At 46.1% G+C, this 19,615-nt stretch overlaps 1 protein-coding gene across 1 annotated transcript in view; it reads left to right on the forward strand.

Annotated features, from left to right (window-relative positions):
• The window catches only part of LOC126539105 (uncharacterized), a 64,221-nt gene extending 47,359 nt beyond the window's left edge, over positions 1-16,862 (forward strand). Inside the window, exons 8-12 of the mRNA XM_055075190.2 lie at positions 3,362-3,460; positions 5,165-5,291; positions 7,469-7,810; positions 11,343-11,562; positions 16,603-16,862. Coding sequence (XP_054931165.2) covers positions 3,362-3,460; positions 5,165-5,291; positions 7,469-7,790 — 548 coding nt within the window. The 3' untranslated portion in view covers positions 7,791-7,810; positions 11,343-11,562; positions 16,603-16,862. The remainder of the gene's footprint in view (positions 1-3,361; positions 3,461-5,164; positions 5,292-7,468; positions 7,811-11,342; positions 11,563-16,602) is intronic.
• Positions 16,863-19,615: the final 2,753 nt, after the last annotated feature.

A 19,615-nucleotide genomic window follows, 5' to 3' on the forward strand; every position in this document is an offset into this window, starting at 1 on the left:
ATCCGACAAGTCATCCGTCATATCCCCGGTTTTTTTTCTTCTTTTTTTTTTTTTGTGCTGGACGGAGAAAGGAACATTGTCCTGCTGATGAAGGGCCCCTTATGCATTATGGCCACCTTTTTGCGAGGACGTGGTCTGTGACATCCTGACCAAGGACGGCCTCGCCAAGGTCGGCGAAATAATGACGATCCGGACTGGACTGATCCGGGGGGCCGTAACCGACAACAACATTACGTTCACCTTCCCCATGGCCTTGGAGTTGGAATATTAACGTCGTGCTGCTCGACACGATCTGTAAGTGGTTGATTGACTAAGTGATTCTTGACTCTGGGGCTGTGAAGAGAGGCTGGGGTGGAGGGCCACTGATTTTGACTTGGTGTGGTATCACCACGCCAGCTATATTGCGAGCATTTACGTGTGCCCGTTGGTTGCCGTTTCGCAGTCACAGTTGATTGGTTACTCGATCACTCTTTAACCTTTGCCTTGCAGTGCATTCGAAATACGCCTGTTGTGTACACTCTATAGGTTGATGATAATTATGATAGTGAGCGTACCGTTTTGAAACGGCGTGGCACTAGCACATTAATCCAAGCTTGTTCTGTTTAAGTTTCTTATGTACTGTTATCCGTAATTTGTATACTCCAAGTTACAGTATGCAATACGAAAAGTTCGCTTCACTGCATGTTCTCCAATATTTTGCGCCACTGATACTAATAGAGTTCAGATACCGTGGTATTCAGCAGCCAATCCCGAAGAGGCCACCCAAAGCTCTCTTAAAGGAAACGAATGAATGAATGAATGAATGAATGAATGAATTTACTTCTATATGCTTACAAAAGTATTGTTGCAAAGCCATCTATAGGCCCTTGGCAATAGTGCTAGTGGTCACTGGCGGTCCGATCCACACCTCGACGTCGGCCGCGAAGCTCCGTTGCTTGGCACGCGAGGATGTACTGCACTGCCATCATAATGATCATTATTATTGTTATGATCATCAACGTCACCTATTTGTCACCTATTTATGAGGAAAGCCTCCCCGATTGATTTCCGATTATGGTGCCGGCTCGCACCGTACTATGCCTGCAAGTTATAATTTCTTCGCGCCAGCTAATTCCCTGCCGTCCTCGATTGCGCTACCCTTCTCGTGGCACTCATTCTGTAAGTAATAGACCACCGTTTATCTGACCTACGCGTTATGTGCCCTGTACAGCTTCATATCTCACTTTTAATGTCAACTATATAGGATATCACCGACTCCCGCTTGCTCTCCAATCCACCTTGCGGTATTATAGTGGCTCAACATTACGCTTATCATTTCGTGCCATCGCTCGTTGTGTGGTCTTCATCATCATCATCTCAAGTTGCCGCTCATAACCAGCACTTGCGAAGTGATTGCATGCAGGTACAATGCCATGTAACAGGTGATAAATGCTTGGGTGGGCGGGTAGGTGTTCTGTGCGATAAAAGGCGCTCGTTCAACTATTTGGGCATATCTATCCGATGTCAGAAATGTATATTTCCATCATCATCATCATCATCATCAGCCTAGTTACGCCCACTGCAGGGCAAAGGCCTCTCCCATACTTCTCCAACTACCCCGGTCATGTACTAATTGTGGCCATGTTGTCCCTGCAAACGTCTTAATGTCATCTGCCCACCTAACTCTCTGCCGCCCCCTGCTACGCTTCCCTTCTCTTGGAATCCAGTCCGTAGCTCTTAGTGACCATCGGTTATCTTCCCTCCTCATTACATGTCCGGCCCATGCCCATTTCTTTTTCTTGATTTCAACTAAGATGTCGTTTACCCGCGTTTGTTGCCTCACCCAATCTGCTCTTTTCTTATCCCTTAACGTTACACCCATCATTCTTCTTTCCATAGCTCGTTGCGTCGTTCTCAATTTCAGCAGAACCCTTTTCGTAAGCCTCCAGGTTTCTGCCCCATATGTGAGTACTGGTAACACACAGCTGTTGTACACTTTCCTTTTGAGGGATAATGGCAACCTACTGTTCATGATTTGAGAATGCCTGCCAAACGCACCCCAACCCATTCTTATTCTTCTGGTTATTTCAGTCTCATGATCCGGATCCGTGGTCACTACCTGCCCTAAGTAGATGTATTCCCTTACCACTTCCAGTGTTTCGCTACCTATCGTAAACTGCTGTTCTCTTCCGAGACTGTTAAACAGTACTTTAGTTTTCTGCAGATTAATTTTCAGACCCACCCTTCTGCTTTGCCTCTCCAGGTCAGTGAGCATGCATTGCAATTGGTCTCCTGAGTTACTAAGCAAGGCAATATCATCAGCGAATCGCAAGTTGCTAAGGTATTCTCCATCGACTTTTATCCCCAATTCTTCCCACTCCAGGCCTCTGAATACTTCCTGTAAACATGCTGTGAATAGCATTGGAGATATCGTATCTCCCTGTCTGACGCCTTTCTTTATAGGGATTTTGTTGCTTTCTTTGTGGAGGACTACGGTGGCTGTGGAGCCGCTATAGATATCTTCCAGTATTTTTACATATGGCTCATCTACACCCTGATTCCGTAATGCCTCCATGACTGCTGAGGTTTCGACTGAATCAAACGCTTTCTCGTAATCAATGAAAGCTATATATAAGGGTTGGATATATTCTGCACATTTCTCTATCACTTGATTGATAGTGTGAATATGGTCTATTGTTGAGTAGCCTTTACGGAATCCTGCCTGGTCCTTTGGCTGACAGAAGTCTAAGGTGTTCCTGATTCTATGTGCGATTACCTATGTGATATTTCCATACAAGTGAGCAAATAAATGCATCGGGTGTATGCCTTCTTCCACGCTTTCGATTTTACCAAGATTTCTGATATCATCCGAAAAGAATATGTATATATTTTTTTAATATCTACTCAAGATTTGGCATCTCCAGCCATGGAGTCACAAAGAAGCAATGCGCTACTTGGTCACCTTGGCAACTGCAAAGCCAGTGCATTGTCTATGTACGGTAGTGGGTACATACCATATGATTAAGGACCATTGCCGTTATATTGTCCCTAGGGGCGTCGGCACTAAGTTTCGGCTACGGGAACGTATGTGATGACTTCTTTAAATTTGAACTCGATAAAACGACCACGCCGCGCTAATTTTTCTATTTGTTTCTAGTCGTAACGACATTCACAGCATCCCTTCTTTATTGCATTTCTTAATATTCATAAAAACAGAAGTCTGAGAAATAAGCTCCTTTACTGTGGCTATATTTAACCTGCTATTAAAGTCGCTTCATTGTATTATTTCTTTATACATAAAGGAATGTTTTCCAGCTTTGTTTCTACTACAGCCCGATTCGTGGTTATATAACCCGTAGTGGGTTGCACCATGTCACCTGAGGTCAACCAACCAGCCATCGCCAGCGTGGTTCATTCGAGGGAGCTCTTCTAGTCGGACACATCGCGGGAGACAGACGTGCTCACCGACTCACCACGATCGGTAAGTAGGCGGACCAATGGTTTCAGGGCAGTGAGAAACACGACTAGCTTTAAGCTTTGGCTGGGATTAACGCTGGTAACGTTTGGTTTGTGTTGCGACTGGTGCTAACGTCACCGACCTCGCCAGTCATCGCTGCAGGAGAGGCGACGAAGACATTGCTACCCTTACTCAGGACAACTGACCTGTGCAGACGCCTTAAGCACTGACTGGTCTACAGTAATTGTCCCGATTTGTTTAGATTTTGTTTTCGGCATTATGGTAGGCTGTCAACTGTGTTTACGGTGTGTACCTCAACGCCTCGAAAGCATCGTAAATAATTACAGCACCTTTCAATGGCATCCGTTGAAAGCGCGCTAAGTGCAACGTGGCTTCTTACGCGAAGCAGTAGACTGTTCGCGTCATTGAAACCGGAGGTAGTGGTGAGATGCAGCGGGGGGGACGTATTGCCAGGTGGCGGTGTAGTCTGGTTACGGCCTATAAAACCACGAACTTCGTGTGATTGCCCAATACTTTGCGATCTTTTTAATGATAAACCTTTCGGCCGTAAAACTGCGACTTTTGCTCACCCTGGCGATCCACAGTCGGCCGTTAATCTTCTTGGGGTTATAAAACGATGCAAGCAAAGTTAGCGAGCCTTGCCTCCCGGTTGTATGTTTTTTTCTTAGAGAACAACACTGCGCGATGTGTTCCCACGGATGTAGAACGGTGCCGCAGACTAAAAAGAGCGCTGCAAATTTGGTAAAGTTGCTTTGGAAATGTTACATGTTCTGTCGACACAAGGCAGAGCACTACGTCAACGTCGAGATGCACGCTGGGTTCGAAATTAATTTCCTTAACGGCATAAGAAAGGTCCATACCGCGACGACTCGCTGTATTCGATAGGGCCATAGTGTACCAGTACGGTTATACTTAAGCCCCCTGAAAAAAGCTAAAGGCGGCGACATGCTTTTATCGCGTCTCCTTTTTGGTGGAGTGAAGCCACGGGGTTGTGCTCGTGGCGTTTCCACGGAAACGCCCGCGCCTTTTTCTGTTAGCGTTTTGCTTCGATTTGCGTCGGGGCAATGCCAGTTGCTCTTGATCGCATTGACCGTGGATACTGCGATCGCTGCGATCAAAAAGAGCGAACAGCAAGGACTATCGGTGAAGGAAAGCGAGGCCGGGAGAGGAGGAATGACACTACCTTTAGTTTATCCAGGGGGCTTAGCTATATACTGGCTGTATCGTACTCGAACTAAAAACCTAAAGCTATCGCAAGGCCGAAAGTTCGCAGCACTGACTACGTCAAGTTAAAGCGCAGCTCATGAGACCTGTCGCGTCTGAATGGTTTCCGTGGTTTCGCTTCGTGCCTAGACAGTGCATATTGGCACGTTGATATTTACATTGATCCGCGTGATAGTGAAATATAGAGAGAAATCAAGGACAAGCAGAGAACAACCAGACGCATGCGCAGTTTGCTCTATACCTTACGCATGGGGAAAGGGTGAACAACAGGCTTTTAGCTTGCCGCCAAGTGGCACAACCTTGATGATGATGCCATCACTATTGTGCCACTCCGCAGCAAGCTTCCAACCATCATCGCAACAGGCCTCGTATAGTGATAACATGTTTTCGCCGGGCCGTTTTCTCCTTTACGAAGTGGAATCGTCGGTGCGTGTTTGTGTTGTCGCCGAGTGTTCACCCGGCCCGTTTCCTGGAATGGTGCAGGTATGGCCCGGAAAGGGAAGGCTGGAACCACGGCGCCAACCGCGAAATCCGGCGGCGGCCAAGCAGGTCCTGGAAAAAGCAGCGTTGGAGGTTCCAGTGATTCGGGCAGCCTGGACGACGACCCAAGGTGATCCTTCTACTTGATATGCCGGCTCTCACAACTGAATGTCGCCTAAACAAATAATATAAATTGGCGATTAAACGCGAGCGTAGATCGCTATGTTTATAGACGTTCTGCATGCTAGTCGATTTTTTTTTGTAATTTCACAAAAATACATAATTTGGCTTAATGACCTGCCTTTCGTTAATGACCACTACAATGCGGCGCCAATCCAGAAGTTGTGGAAGATGTCGACTGTCGACAAATTACAGCATTTTATGTAAACCTGGTGTTTCTGTTTTTTCAACGAAAGAAGAAAGCCCTGGGAATTAAGAATACCACGTGATAACGCGTCTGCCCACCAGCGGTACCAGTGGCCCCCAAAGTAAGCGTCGATTGTTATCTATTCTCCATTTCATACATAGCGTGTAACACTGTGGAAGGTACGCAATAAAAGTTTTGTAATTACGCTGTATAACTATGCGCGTTTCGTGGTCAAGCTTCATGGTCGGGCCTGTTCGCGCGAGCCTGCACTTGAGGCAGCAGCCTCGATAGGCTGCAATTCGAAAATCCGTGTAAAAAAACAACTCAACGCCAAGTCACCTACAGAACACCGCATTAACATCGGCATAGCACGTACAGTTTCTTCATTGTTAAGGGATAATTTTTCCCGACTCATTCCTGTGTCTGATTAAACGACGATTAACAACAAAAAAAAGACTTCTATTTTTCTGTGGGAAGGCAGCAACTGCAAAGAAGTTTCGAGTCTCCGCGATGTTGCACGCCATGGGTAAAATCAGGCGTAGTATCGTGCATATTATGCGAATTGAAACCTCGGAGGGCTTCGCGTTGATAAGGACAGGAGATACGCGCCGCAATCTGCTGAAGTGTTGGGGAAGGGGCACGGTCGGGTTATCGCCCGTTCCCAGTGCGATAAGCTAAGCCTGTATTCGATGTCACTGTAATTCGTAGCACGGGGACGCGCTGACACGTGGTACTTTATTTTTCCCCCGGCCTGCGTTCCTTTGTTCTTTTTTTTTTCTTTGTTCGGGAACAAAACCACCACCCAAGACCTTTTAGATTGCTACGAATGCTGTTATCTGCCAGTTCACTGCATCCTCTAAAGCTTTCGCTTTGACACGTTATCAATCGGATGAGTTAATTGAAAATTACCGAATCGAACTTTATAGAATAAAATAAATAAAAGAATACGCAGGGGTTCGAATTAGCAAACGCCATCAACCTACATTGATCGCCGTAATTGTACGGCCCTCGGTTGCTTTGTACTGATGATGTCGTCGCGGCCGCCATCTTGTCCTACTAACACGTGGACAATCGCCGTAAATACGAAACGTGACAGCGCGCCTAGCAACAAATAACGCTAATAGTCCGGCGAAAAGCGACCACCGCCAGAAAGCGGGAAAAAATATGTGCGCTCGATAATAGGTTGCACGGACGTCAATTGCGTGGTCGCCATGGTACAGATATATGGGCGACCAGCCGCCAAACCAGCGGGGCAACAGCACCGCCGTATAATGCACACAGCCAAGCCAGCGGTAGAAACAGTTTATTACAGCAGCCACACGCTGCGATTTCGCGGCGTCATCAATCACCCCCGTCCCCCCGCTCATATTGGCGTATACACGCGTGTCTAGATTCTGGCCTGACCGGGACCCCGCGTGCTAGAACGTATGAGAGTGCGCGCTTTCTCCAAGGTGCATGCATTGCTTCGGACAGAGCCCGGCTGGACGCATAGAGCTATAGCAAAACGTTGGTACAAGGGCACGCCAAAATGTCGTACCATTTTCGTGGCCTCCCTATAGCGGATCAGCGCTGGTGGCGCATTGTAGAGCAGCGCGAACTGCCGTGTTGGTGATGTCGTTTTGAATAGATGAAGCGCCAATAATGCCGGCACACAGGAAGCAACACTGACAGGACAAGGCGCATTGTCCCGTCTGTGTTCCTTTCTGTGTGCCGTCACTATTGGCGCTTCATCTATTCAAAGCTATGCACCAACTAGCCCCACAACGTGTTTTACTGGTGATGTCACATGACAACTACTTGTTCTTGGCGGAGTTTAGTGATGACGGCCGGTGCACACGCAGTGTCCGCGACCGTAGGCAATCATCGTGCAACGAAGTCCGATATTCGTACTGCGCGTGACAATACAATGGCCGTCCCTCTGATTGTTTATCGTCTCGTAGGGCCTCGGACAGGTACGAGGCGCCGCGGCCGAAGCGCGGACGCAGGCGGCGACGCGACGCCAGCTCCCGGATGTGCGGCATCTGCGAGAGGACCTTCAGCAACCGCTCGGCCGTGCGGAGACACCTGGTGACCCACACGGGCGAGAAGAACTTCTCGTGCACCGTGTGCGGCCGCCAGTTCGCCCTGAAAGGAACCCTCGTGGCCCACACGCTCACCCACTCGGGAGCCAAGCCCTATCACTGCCGTCTGTGTCCCGGGGTGTTCTCGCAGCGCTGCTCGCTCAACCGCCACCTTCGAAGGACGCACAAGCGAGAAAAGTGACTTTCGTCGGGCAGTCCGAGGTAGCTTCTCGTCGTCCACGCTTTGGGCCGTTCTTCGCTCGGAGGACAAGACTTCCTTTGTCCGCGGATGGAAGTTGGCTTCGAAAGGGAACCACGTGACACCGAACCGATGAGCTAGTCGATTGACGTTCGCGTTGGAGACACATATATACTCCGCATCGGTTCAGGACACTCAGTAGCTTACTTTGTTCTCGTTTGTTCTCGCGCGATTTGTCCAGTGTGAAACACGTCACACAACGCCCGCGGACCAGCCAGGCAAAACGGATGCACGAGGTCGTTTTCCCACGGCGCAGTCGACAGCGGAACCGTGGTTGGTCCAGCACATAGCTGCTGCGATTCCAGTGACGAGTCCAGCCGTGGTCGTACCGACGTGTGTGAGACGAATTCGTGTGAAGGCTCCGGGCCGGGTTACACGTCTCTTGCCGGGCGAAGGGAGGGTGTCTGTTGTGGTATCTGTCTTGTTTATTTGTTGGTGGGCGGGAGCAGTGAGTTACAGTACACCGTGTGTTACCCCGGGGAACACCGTTCTGTACGAGTCGTTTGTTTTGCACTACGTAAGTTATTGCACTTATTGACTATGTGATAATTAAACCTTTACATTCTCTGTTTTCTTTTCGCTTGGATTTCGTCTCGAAAGAACAATATTATACGCCATGTTTTATAGCTTGATTCATTGAATCAAACGATGCGCCTGCAACCACTTCAAAGTGGCATTTAACTGCCGCACGGGTAATGTTACCTATGATTGAAAAGAAGGTTTCGTGTGGGTCACATTACGTTCTTGTACGATGACCTATACCGCTGGTAGCGGTGCTGAAAATGAAAGGCATGGGTTTACAGAACGACGCGTGGCCGACATTCAGGTGTGTAAATACAGAAAAGAGGTGGACTTGGGCCGGTCGTACAGTGCGCGTACCACATAAGCGGCTGTATATTGCAGTAGCAAAACGGTGTGTCAAGGATCACTTTCGTCTCGACAAATTAGCCGATCGGAGGCCCCCTATTGCACGTAGGAAAACGAAAAAGGCGTCAAAATCAAGTGTACGTGTACATTTGACTTGTCTTCCAAATGAACTGCTTTACGAATTTTTTTTTCCCGTTTGCTCACACTTTTAATGGTGCATGTTGAGTCGGTGCTTACGGCACATTCATTTTGGTGGAATGATGTGGCCTAGCACTTGTTCGAAATTTCCTTCCTCTAAAGGAGGTGTCACAAAATATCGCGGTATTCCCTTTAGTTTTGAACCTTATTGTGGAAGGGAGGCTTTATGTTAATAATCTATAACAGAATGCTAATGAATGCTCCAACAGTTTTGTGAAGGGCTGTCTGGAATTTGGCCCAGTTCTCATCCCTTCATGTCCTCTACAGAGCAGACAGCACCCGGGTTGGCCGCTTTCGTGTCTGGACAACCTGTGCCGGTTTTCGATGCGTTAAGGGCAGTCATGCGTTCTTGATATATTTCATGAACATCGCCCAACCCACAGTAGGGAGACCCAGTGCGTCGCATTAGTTGCACTATAACAGATTTGCATGAACCTGCCTTGCGAGTTCTCCCATGTTAAACTAATCTGCCGGGCTTTTTCTTTTTAATTCTTGATACGTGTGATTTTTTTTTCGTTAACGCCTGGCAAGAACATACGCGAAAAAGAAATAATCAGGCCGAAAGGAATCGCAGACGCAGGTGCTTATTCCACGTCTGCGATCCTCCATTATACTGAACTGTGTCGCGTAGGCATAAAAAAAAATGAGGCTGTTTTTAATCGCCTTATTCCTTGCGAAATGCCGCTGAAGACATTTTTGGTTTCTGATTTCAGCGGCACCTTGACCCTGTATGCAGCGAGCTGTTGAATCCCAACAGTCTTCACGGGACAACAGTTAACTACAGGTCTGTTTAATTAGGCCATCCTTTCCCTCAGTTTTATCCCTCCGATTTATCAAGTCAATGCCGCGCCTGGATATACTGAATACCAAATACAGTAGGTTTCCGTTAAAATTAACTCGGACCGGCCGTGGTTGCTTAGTGTCTATGGTGTTGTCTGCTAAGCACTAGATCGCGGGATTGAATCCCAGCCACGGTGGCCGCATTTCGATGGGGGCGAAATGCTAAAGCACCCGGCACCCGTGCACTTAGATTTAGGTGCCCGTTAAAGAACCCCAGGTGGTCCAAATTTTCTGGAGTCCCCCCCCCCACTACGGCGTGCCTCATAATCAGATCGTGGTTTTAGCACGTAAAACCCCATATATAATTTAATTTTTTTACGTGTGGTGTTTTCGTGCGACGAATGAATGAATGAATGAATGAATGAATGAATGAATGAATGAATGAATGAATGCTCGAAATGCCTCAATTGATTTAAAATATTCTTGAGTCATTCTACTCTGTGAAGGTGGATGACCAGCGAAGCTGATCCGATCGGCGTTGAGCTTCGGAAGATGCGCCGGCACATATGCGGGTACACGTAACCGCTCGTCGTCGAGAAACGTGGAACCCCAGCCTTTAGCAGAGCCTCTCTACATTTACCACACACCCGAAAGTCCGAAACACACTCGCAGAGGAAGCACAGCGTTAACACCTCCAGCGCACTTTGCCGCTTCTCGTCGTCCCTCACGGCTGCGACCTTAGTGGGGCCGTAATCGAACCATAGTCGGTCACAGACGTCACAAGTAGAGCCGAAATGACGATCAAAGATGTCTCTTAGGAACCTCGCGTTCGCGTCCTTGAAACTCATTCACGTTCATGATTCTATTGCGCTTAGTGGTACACTTAGTGTTGCACGTTGACGCCGAAGGCGCTTCGCGCCATTCTCTGACTCCCGGTGTGCTTCGCCGGTTCTCGCTGGTCGCTTACGTGCCGTCTCGCCCTCACGCTCGTCGGTCACCGCGTTAGCGTCCGCGAGCCGTCGACGATCACACTCGCGTCCCTCCGTCGCTCTTCATATACGCGCGCTGTTCCTTCTGCAGTCCTGACGATGCGCGGCCCACCCGTTACACCGGCGGAACGAAACTGAGAGCAATCGCGTCGTTCGCCTACAGGGCTGCGACGTTCGCCGCACTCGACAGAGCCATTGCTGATGGTGATGGCTTCTTTTTGCGCAACGGAGCCAGCTGTGGAAGAAGACAGCGACGACGAACGCGCGAGAGGTGGCACGAGCGCGTTCGCGCGGTTCCGCCGAGGGACGTTAAACGAAGAAGACGACGACGCTCGAGCCATTGCTGATGATGATAATTTCCGCTCGCAGACGCCACGATAACCCGCATCTGAGCCATGTATATGGAACGTGAACGCTCTTCCCTGTCCCGCACGGGTCAGCTCGAGCAGCTCTCGGCAGTTTCGTTGATGCGCAGTGGTGTTTTGGCTGAGTATTGGGCGGTTTCAGGTGTCTCACTAACTTTATTTTAGACCCTGATTTATTGTCATTCCTTGCGTCAGCCGTCTTGGGCTGATGTCGACCAGTTCTCCTGGCCAGGTGCGATCCGCCTGGTCAGCATCGCTGCCACCTAATGAATTGTCTCGATTTATTTTTTTCGCAGTGGTGTCAGCACCATTCCTGTTGCGCTTGTGCTTGCCAATGGAGGTTCCACCAGGATCACGAATCCACAAGCTGTCCAGAAGGAACTTGAGACCATGTCCAACCACTTCCTGACCATCACTGACGTGCGAGCGTTCGGACGGGGAGGTGGAGTGTGTCGGTCGCCCGATGAGACCTGTGTTGAAGACCTACTGAAATGCACTTTACTCGCTTCCACCCCGGTGAGTGCTTTTATTCCGCCTCACCTTGCGTGTACTAAAGGTCTTGTACGGGGCGTAGGCTCCCGATTAAGTCCAACTGAAACCTTGGTGAATAATGGGAGGATTCCGAAGGAATCAATAATTGCAAAGTTTGTGGATACATCATGCCTGTCAGTAATAAAGGTGTGGCATCTTGCGTTCCGTGTCTAAACCACTCTCGTCACGTCCAATCCAATGTCAGAATTGTTGGAGATTCGGGCACAGCACAGAAAGATGTAAGTCGAGCTTGCGTTGCCGCACCTATGGAGATGGTCATCCTTCAAGTGAATGCACTGCATAATCTCAGAAGTGCTGCCTCTGTGGGGGAACACACCCAGCAGACTTATTCGAACTGCTCAGCTTGTGCTCAAGAAATATAATTTTTGAAATAATTGACCTCCGTCGCCGCTCCCAAAGATATGCAATTGCAGTTATTAAAGACAGGGCCTCCTCAGAGTCCTTGTCCGGACAAGGACCTTCGCTGAGGATACCCAATCTTTGAAATAAATTATACCATGTGTTTGGCGCATGATAGCCTTAGTTGCTTATGCGCAATAAAACCCAATACAATACAATACAATAAAGACAGGGCCTTCGGATACTGTGGTGTTAAAGCGTGCAACACTCCAAGCATGGATCTTATTCTCTCGCAAACAATTGACTCTGCTGTGGAAAAAGCAATGGCTAAAGCAATGAATAAATTGTTATCTAGCCTATCTGATTGCTTAGCACGAATCATTTCCAGTCAGATGATGCAAATAATGCACACCACTAAGACACTCATGCAGTCCTCAGTATTTAACGCCACACCTCGAATGCCCAGCAACAAGGTAGAGACGTCTTCTGCATTTGTAGATCAGTCGACAGACACTACCCCACTAATCCAACCAGGCGAGGATGATCCCTCTTATTCCGACACCGTTAATGTCACAGATATGGAACTTGACACTCGAACTCCTGAACGTACGGCATCCCCAATTTCTGCAATTATGAAACCAAAATAAAGAAAGAGCCAACCATTTCCTATGATTAAATAAAGTATTCTAAAGGCGGCAGTTGCCGTTGCTGTGCGATCAACACCATTGGACATTTGAAAGTGCTGCAGTGGAACTGTCGCTCTATATTCTCAGCTTTAACAGATTTATCTCGCCTATCTATTCACCTTAATCCAGATGTCATACTTCAAGAAACTTTGTTTTCACGAACGAAAAATTTTTATTCTAGATGTTTTCGGTCTTTCTGATTATATTGAGACTCGCGAGGTGGAGGATTACTCATATTTGTTTCCAGTAAAATTTGTCACAAGGCAAAAATTTCTTTTCAGATTATGGATTCCGACTGTGAAATTTTGGCAATATTATGTCTCCCATGGTATCATTCATTTTCAATTATAAATGCTTATTTCCCCACTTGTGTGCAAAGTACGTGTCAACTTGATAGGGCTGTGGCTGCCTGTGGAAAAGAAATATTTCTTGCAGGGGATATTAATTTGCATCACGTGTCGTGGGGGCTAAAAACAGATTCGTGCGGTAAGCGACTATGGGAGTGGACTATTGATAGTCACCTTTCATGTTAGAACACAGGACAAGTAACGTTTGCTAGAGGTCACTTTCGTTCAGTGTTAGATTTAACATTTTGCAGTGCTGACATCAAGGTTTCGTTGTGGGTAGCAGTTGACTCAGCAACCAACAGTGATCATCTTCCTGTGCCATTCGAAATCATTTGTTCAATAACATCTTTAGAATACCATGCATGCACATTTGTGAACCATAAGAAATTTAAGACTTCCTTGCGTTCAGCCATTTCGAAACTTGTCAATGCCAATGATAAGGAAATCGCTTCAATTATTTGCTCAATTCTCAAGGGTTCCCGGAAGCAAACTGAATTTGTCATCCCTTCGGCTAAAGGCACCGCTTGTCGTTGGTGGAATGATGAGTGTACGCAGGACTATAGAAAAAGAAAAGCCGCTTGGAAAATGCTCATGCACAATCAATGACCGACAAATGAGGAAAATGATCAGTTTCACGCTGGTGCATTTAGGCGTACTGGTAATTGAGCCAAAGATGAATATGATATTAGGCATTACGGTTATCTATCAAATTTTAAAAAATAGGCGTGCTTTATTCGCATTTCTTCGTGGTAGGAAGGTGCTACCAACGCCCTTGGCATTAGACTCGATTGTTTTGACCCCACAAGAATTGAGCGCCACCTTAGAAGAGATTGCCAAAGGCTTAGAAAATAGATTTATTGCCCCGCTTCCGGCTATTCCTTCTGCATTAGAGCCTTTGGATGGCTTTACTCTAATTTCTCTATCTTAGCTAAATAAGACTGAACTATGCTTACCGAATACAGCCACTGGCCCTGACGGTGTCGAAAATGCAATGTTAAAAATAGTGTTACAGGAATCGCCTAACTTTGTTTTAGACCTGGTAAGTTATTCACTAAAATATGCTTGGATTCCGTTGCAATGGAAGCTTGCCAAAGTAATTATGATGCTTAAGAAACGAGGCGGAAGGTATGTATTAGAGAACATTAGGCCTATTGCGCTTATATCAAGTGCAGTAAAATTAATTGAGAGGCTTCTTCACATTCGTATCATAAAATTTATTAATGATAATTCCATTCTTAGTCCCTGTTAGGTTGGTTTCAGGGCCGGCTGCTCCATCTGGCATGCCCATGTTGACTTAGAAAGCCGAATACAACTCGCTCGATGTCATAAGGAATACGCTGCCTTAGTGAGGCTCGATATCGTTAAAGCATATGATACCGTAAAGCACTCTGTATTGATAAATCGGTTAAAATCCTGTGGTGTTCCTGGATATATAGTAGCATGGATTCACTCAATTTTTAGGTGAAAGAGAATTCTATTGCTACAAAAGCGGCCTTTCTTTTTCTAGGTATAAACAAATGAGTGGCATACCGCAAGGCTCAGTCCTTTCCCTGGTGGTTTTTAATATTCTCATGAGCACACTTCCCTGTCATCAAGAAGTAACTATGTACTTATGTTCGAGCAGACGATATTGCATTCTTGGCATCTGCAAATGACATCCACGTGCTATACCAATTACTGCAATCCTACCTTTGTGCTCTGGAGAAGTGGTTAGATATTAATCCCTTTTTACTCAAGGCCAGCAAGTGTGCTATTCTCATTTTCCCGATACATAACACAGTGCACATCTCATTGTCTTACATCCTTCAAGACATACCTAAGGTAGAGTCCGTTAAATACCTTAGAATGACTTACAACGCCTCTCTCAACTGGCACCCACACATAGATCATGTGACTGGAAAAGGTGCCCATGCAATTGGCATATTGCATAGGCTGAGCAGTCGTCGAATAGGATTGAGAAGAGATACACTCCTAATGATATATCGTATGTACGTTCGCCCTGTATTACAATTTGGTTGCATACTCTTCTCTGGAGCTCCAGTCTACAAGTCCCATCCTGTAATGCCCTTAAAAAGAGAAGCATTACGTTTGTGTTTAGGTCTTCCTAAATTTGTTGCAAATTGTGTTCTTTATCTAGAATCTCGTGTTATTCCTCTTTCATGCAGGTTCTGGTTTTTGACAGTGCAGACATTCTTGAGAATTTATGAATCACCGCTGTGACATCCCCTAGCAATCTGTAAGTCACAGCCTGTGTTGTTTTTTGGTGTCATCTGGCCACGATTACATACTCCGCAAATTACATTCGTGCAAAAATTACTTAACTCTTTAGATGTGCACATATGAGACCTACTTCCGATTCCCGAGAGAGATGTTGCCATGAATAATGAAAAAAAAAAAAAAAACTTCCACATCGTATTCTAGGCGGTATATTACAACATCATCTGAAGAACCTTAAAACAAACATTGTAATTGCGACAGACACTTCTCAATGTGCAGAAAGTCAGGTGTAGGAATATTTTCCCAGATTCTTGATTGGGCATTTTCTCTTTGGCTGCCAGATTTCATACTGATCTTTTTAGCCAAATTCATGGCAGTGGTGCTGACAATACGCAAATTAGGACCACCAATTACGTCAGCCGTGATAATCACTGATTCGTTATCATTGCGCTCATCCCTTACTGCTTCTTGTGAATCTCGCGCAATGAGAACATTTCATGCGTTGGTACCTGGGTACTTGAGAAGCATGCATTTGATTTGGGTGCCTGGCCATAAAGGACTAATAATAAATGAAATTCTTTAGCCAAGGCATCGATAAGTGGCCCGATTCTCCCTTATTGCCCTTTGGCTGAACATATTACTGCTGCTAGATTTCGCAGGAGTGTCATTATGCAGACAGTATCAGGCTCCACAATTTCTAACTCTGTGGATTTTTTCCAAGCACGAAAAAATGAAGTGTCCATCACGAGGCCGCGCTGCGTATACCTACGTTGAACTTCTATCTACACAGGTCTGGTCTGGTCCCCAAACCATCATGCTCATTCTTTGGCGAAGCGGAGGCAATAGACCATTCCTTGTTGTATCGCTAGCGTTTTTCTGTTATAGAAAACGACTACTCGAAATTCCACTTCACTACTGAGTGCCTGTGATCCTATCTTTTGGAGCCTCCATTATTGGGTTAAATCACAGAAATGTTTGCTTGGCAATCCGAAATCACCTAATTGAAATCAGTCGATTACCATGCTAAACTGATCGTCTTCCCTCCCCACCATAGCTTCCTTTTATTTATTATCTATGATTAGATATTTTTATACACGGTTTTCTTCCGATTGTTTTTTTTTTTTTTCGCAGACGAAAGGTTTACTTTTTAAGCTCCAACGTTCGGATTGTTAACTTACTTGTTTTTACACACCTCATTTAACCACCCAATTCATGGCTCATCCCCTACTGTCGGTATGTGCCACAACTACTCAGGACAACAACAACAGAATACATTGAAGAGGAGCACTGAAGTGCGAAGTTTTTGTATGGCGAATGAATGAATGAATGCAACGAAGGTTGTAGGCTTATTATTGAGATGCTCTAAAAAGTGCCAACGTGCCCTGTTTTCTTAAACCGCATACGCATGTTTGCAGGTCATCTAGACGCTGATCGCCAACCACTTCATGAAGACCACGAATCAGCAGTGCTCGTCGAGGCCCAGACTCGCGCTGAGGGTTCCTGCCGATGTCCCGTAACAATAAGTGACGGCCGAGGAACGCTGGGATATCTATGGACAGTGATCGGTGAGCAGACAGAAGGCAGACGGCATACCAGGCACCAGCCGTCCCACTGACACGGAATGACACAACCTTGATACCAAAGGAACAAATAAAGAGAAAAACGCTCAGTGAAATTGTACTGGTAGAGTGTTCTTCCACCACGCTGATTTTATTTATTTGGTAGACGAAGGATGATTATTACAGCGGAGCAAAACTTAAGACCCATTTTTTTTTTCTAGGAGACGTCACAAATTTCACTGTTTTCCTGTCCTTGGGCATTTTATATATACATTTATTTATTAGTTACTATCGCACGAAAATTTTTCAAAACTTGTCAGTGCAAGTCTCTGTCAGTGTCAGGGGGGCATTCCAATCCAACTGTTTACTGATGAACAAGCAACCCCGAGCAGGCACACAAACGCATGACATAACCAAGAGCTACTCCGGGATCTCCAAGGAGCCATTGCCACCAGTATTTATTGCTTTCATTGCTTAGGTGCTTTTACTCACATTACGACTAAACTTTAAGGTAGTCCAAAAAAATAAAACAATAGTACAAGAACGCTCACTTTACGGCATATTTTATAGAGAAAAGTGGAAAAGAGAACAAGAAAGCAAGTCACCAAATATGCCAGTCTGAATCACAATTGTTCAGTGCAGTCGAGTGGCCGGCTGCAGACAGCACTAGGGTCTCGCAACTGATGCCTTGAGTTATGCAGCCTTTATTTTAAAGAAACAAATAAAGAGAAAGCACTCTGTAGTTACACTGTTATAGAGTGTCCTTCAAGCACTGTGAGTTCATTTAAAAGGACAAATCAAGACAAGCACAGAGTCAAATTGTACAGGCAGAGTTTTCTTGCAACCCGCCGATTTTATTTAATTAGGGGTAGAAGGAGGGTTATTAGCAGAGGAACTGAAGGCCTTCCTTCTTTTTCGTACAGTCTTGGAACCTTCACGAATTTCATTATTTTCCCGTCTTTGGGCCTTTTATTTATTTTTGTTTTTCTTGTGCAGAAATTTCCATAAGTTGTCAGTACAAGGCTCTGGCTGCTTAGAAGAAATGTAATCCAGTTGCTTATCAATAAATAAATATCCCAGAGCAGGCACTCTCGAATCCATGAAGCAACCTTGAGCTACTAACGGACCTCCAAGGAGGCATTTCCACCAGTATTTAATGTGGCACCTTTCCTTGCTTAGGAACCTCCACTCACTACAAGACTAAACTTTCAGGCATTCCTAAAAATAACAACAGTTAGAAAATGCTCACTCTGCTAGTTGCCAGCACTCGCACATAATTGCAAGAGAGGTCACTATAGGGAGTCACTATAGCACTGCAGTCTGAATCACACTTGTAGAGTGGTCAAGTGGCTGCCAACATCCGCAGTTATTACCTTGAGGTAGCTGCAAGGTTCCATTTATGTTTGTCTATAGCGCATGGACCTAGCCTGCGAACTGACCATGCGTGGCCTAATTTCGATGATGGCCTGTGCTTTTTTGGTAAACGACAACTAAATAGATTTACCACTCTAGACAAGTGATTCAGAAGGCAAATCAAAATCGTCACTAACACTTATGAGCACACGTCCTTACTTACAAAGAAATATCACGGAAGTGAAAGCGGCCATTTCAAGGCAAGACTAAAGGCAAGGTAAGTACAAGATCACCCAAAAATAGCAACGGACACCCGAGCAAGCACGACGCAGACTGGAACCTCTGTAGAACGGTAAGACAAATTAGACGAGGCTCCATGATCTTCCAGAAACTGCCGAATCATGGAGAACGGTAAGAAAAAATAAATAAACAAACTACGGCGTTTCTATACGGCAAACATGGCTCTGCCCTGATACTCGGGATATCTTGCACAGGATGCTCAAGGAGGCCAGGCTGTATGTTCCAGATAATTTTTAACTACTGGATAACGGTCAACGAAATGACGCCTCCGCCATGACCTCACTTAAATGAGCGAACATAATTAATAAAATATACGAATTGGGCAGCAGTGTCTTTGCCACCACAGTCTTAGTACGTCACTTTGTGATAGAGAGTCGCCAAACAATGTCGAAAGCTGGTCGTGAAAAAATGTGGCCTTGGAAAAAGAAAGTACCACGTGATAGGCAAGCGGTAGCTTTTAGCCCGTTCGAGCATTAAAGAGGGCGCGGAGAGCGTGACACCGGCGTCGCTATATGCTACCACGAACCATAAGGTTCCCTACAAAAGCCACTATATGGGAATCTAGAGCTGGTGTCGCTGGTGTATCGTCATCGAAGGTTGACTTGCGGAGATTAGCCTCTATCTCTCTCTACCCGTTTTTATAAAGGGGGAGCGTCAGAGGTAATTGCAACTCCTGTAGTCTGTCCCCGCATCCCAAATGAGCCGCATTGTTCTTTACGAATAAAAATTTCTTGAAGATTAGCGTGCGAAGTTTGAAATATGGAGATCCAGGAAAAGGGCACTCCTAACGGGTCCGTTTTCAGCTCGCTGCAACAGCTACTCTCGAAAAGAGCGAAAACTTGCTCAAAAATGGTTGTTTTCGCAACTTGGTCACTAGCTCAAACGCAAAATTATCGGCATAAGCCTCTTTGTGAGCCTAGCGTTCGATTTAGGTCGTGGACGAGTGGTTTCGACGAACGTTGATCATTCCCTCAGATAAGATGCCGGCGACGTCAGCGGTTCGATTCCAGTGCTTTGGTTTTTATTTTTTTATGTAGTTCCGTTGATATTTAATTATTCGCCACAGAGGGCGCTAGCCGTAGCATCAGTTCCGGATCAATGATTGCGTAAAGGCGCTCCAAAGCCAAGCAAGGCTTCACCATTCCATACTACCGCTCGATTGTTACCGAAAGTAACGCCTACGATTGTCTTTTCCTTGAACGCATGGTGGCAACTT

The sequence above is a fragment of the Dermacentor andersoni genome, chromosome 11, assembly GCF_023375885.2.
Source record: "Dermacentor andersoni chromosome 11, qqDerAnde1_hic_scaffold, whole genome shotgun sequence".
NCBI lineage: Eukaryota > Metazoa > Arthropoda > Arachnida > Ixodida > Ixodidae > Dermacentor > Dermacentor andersoni.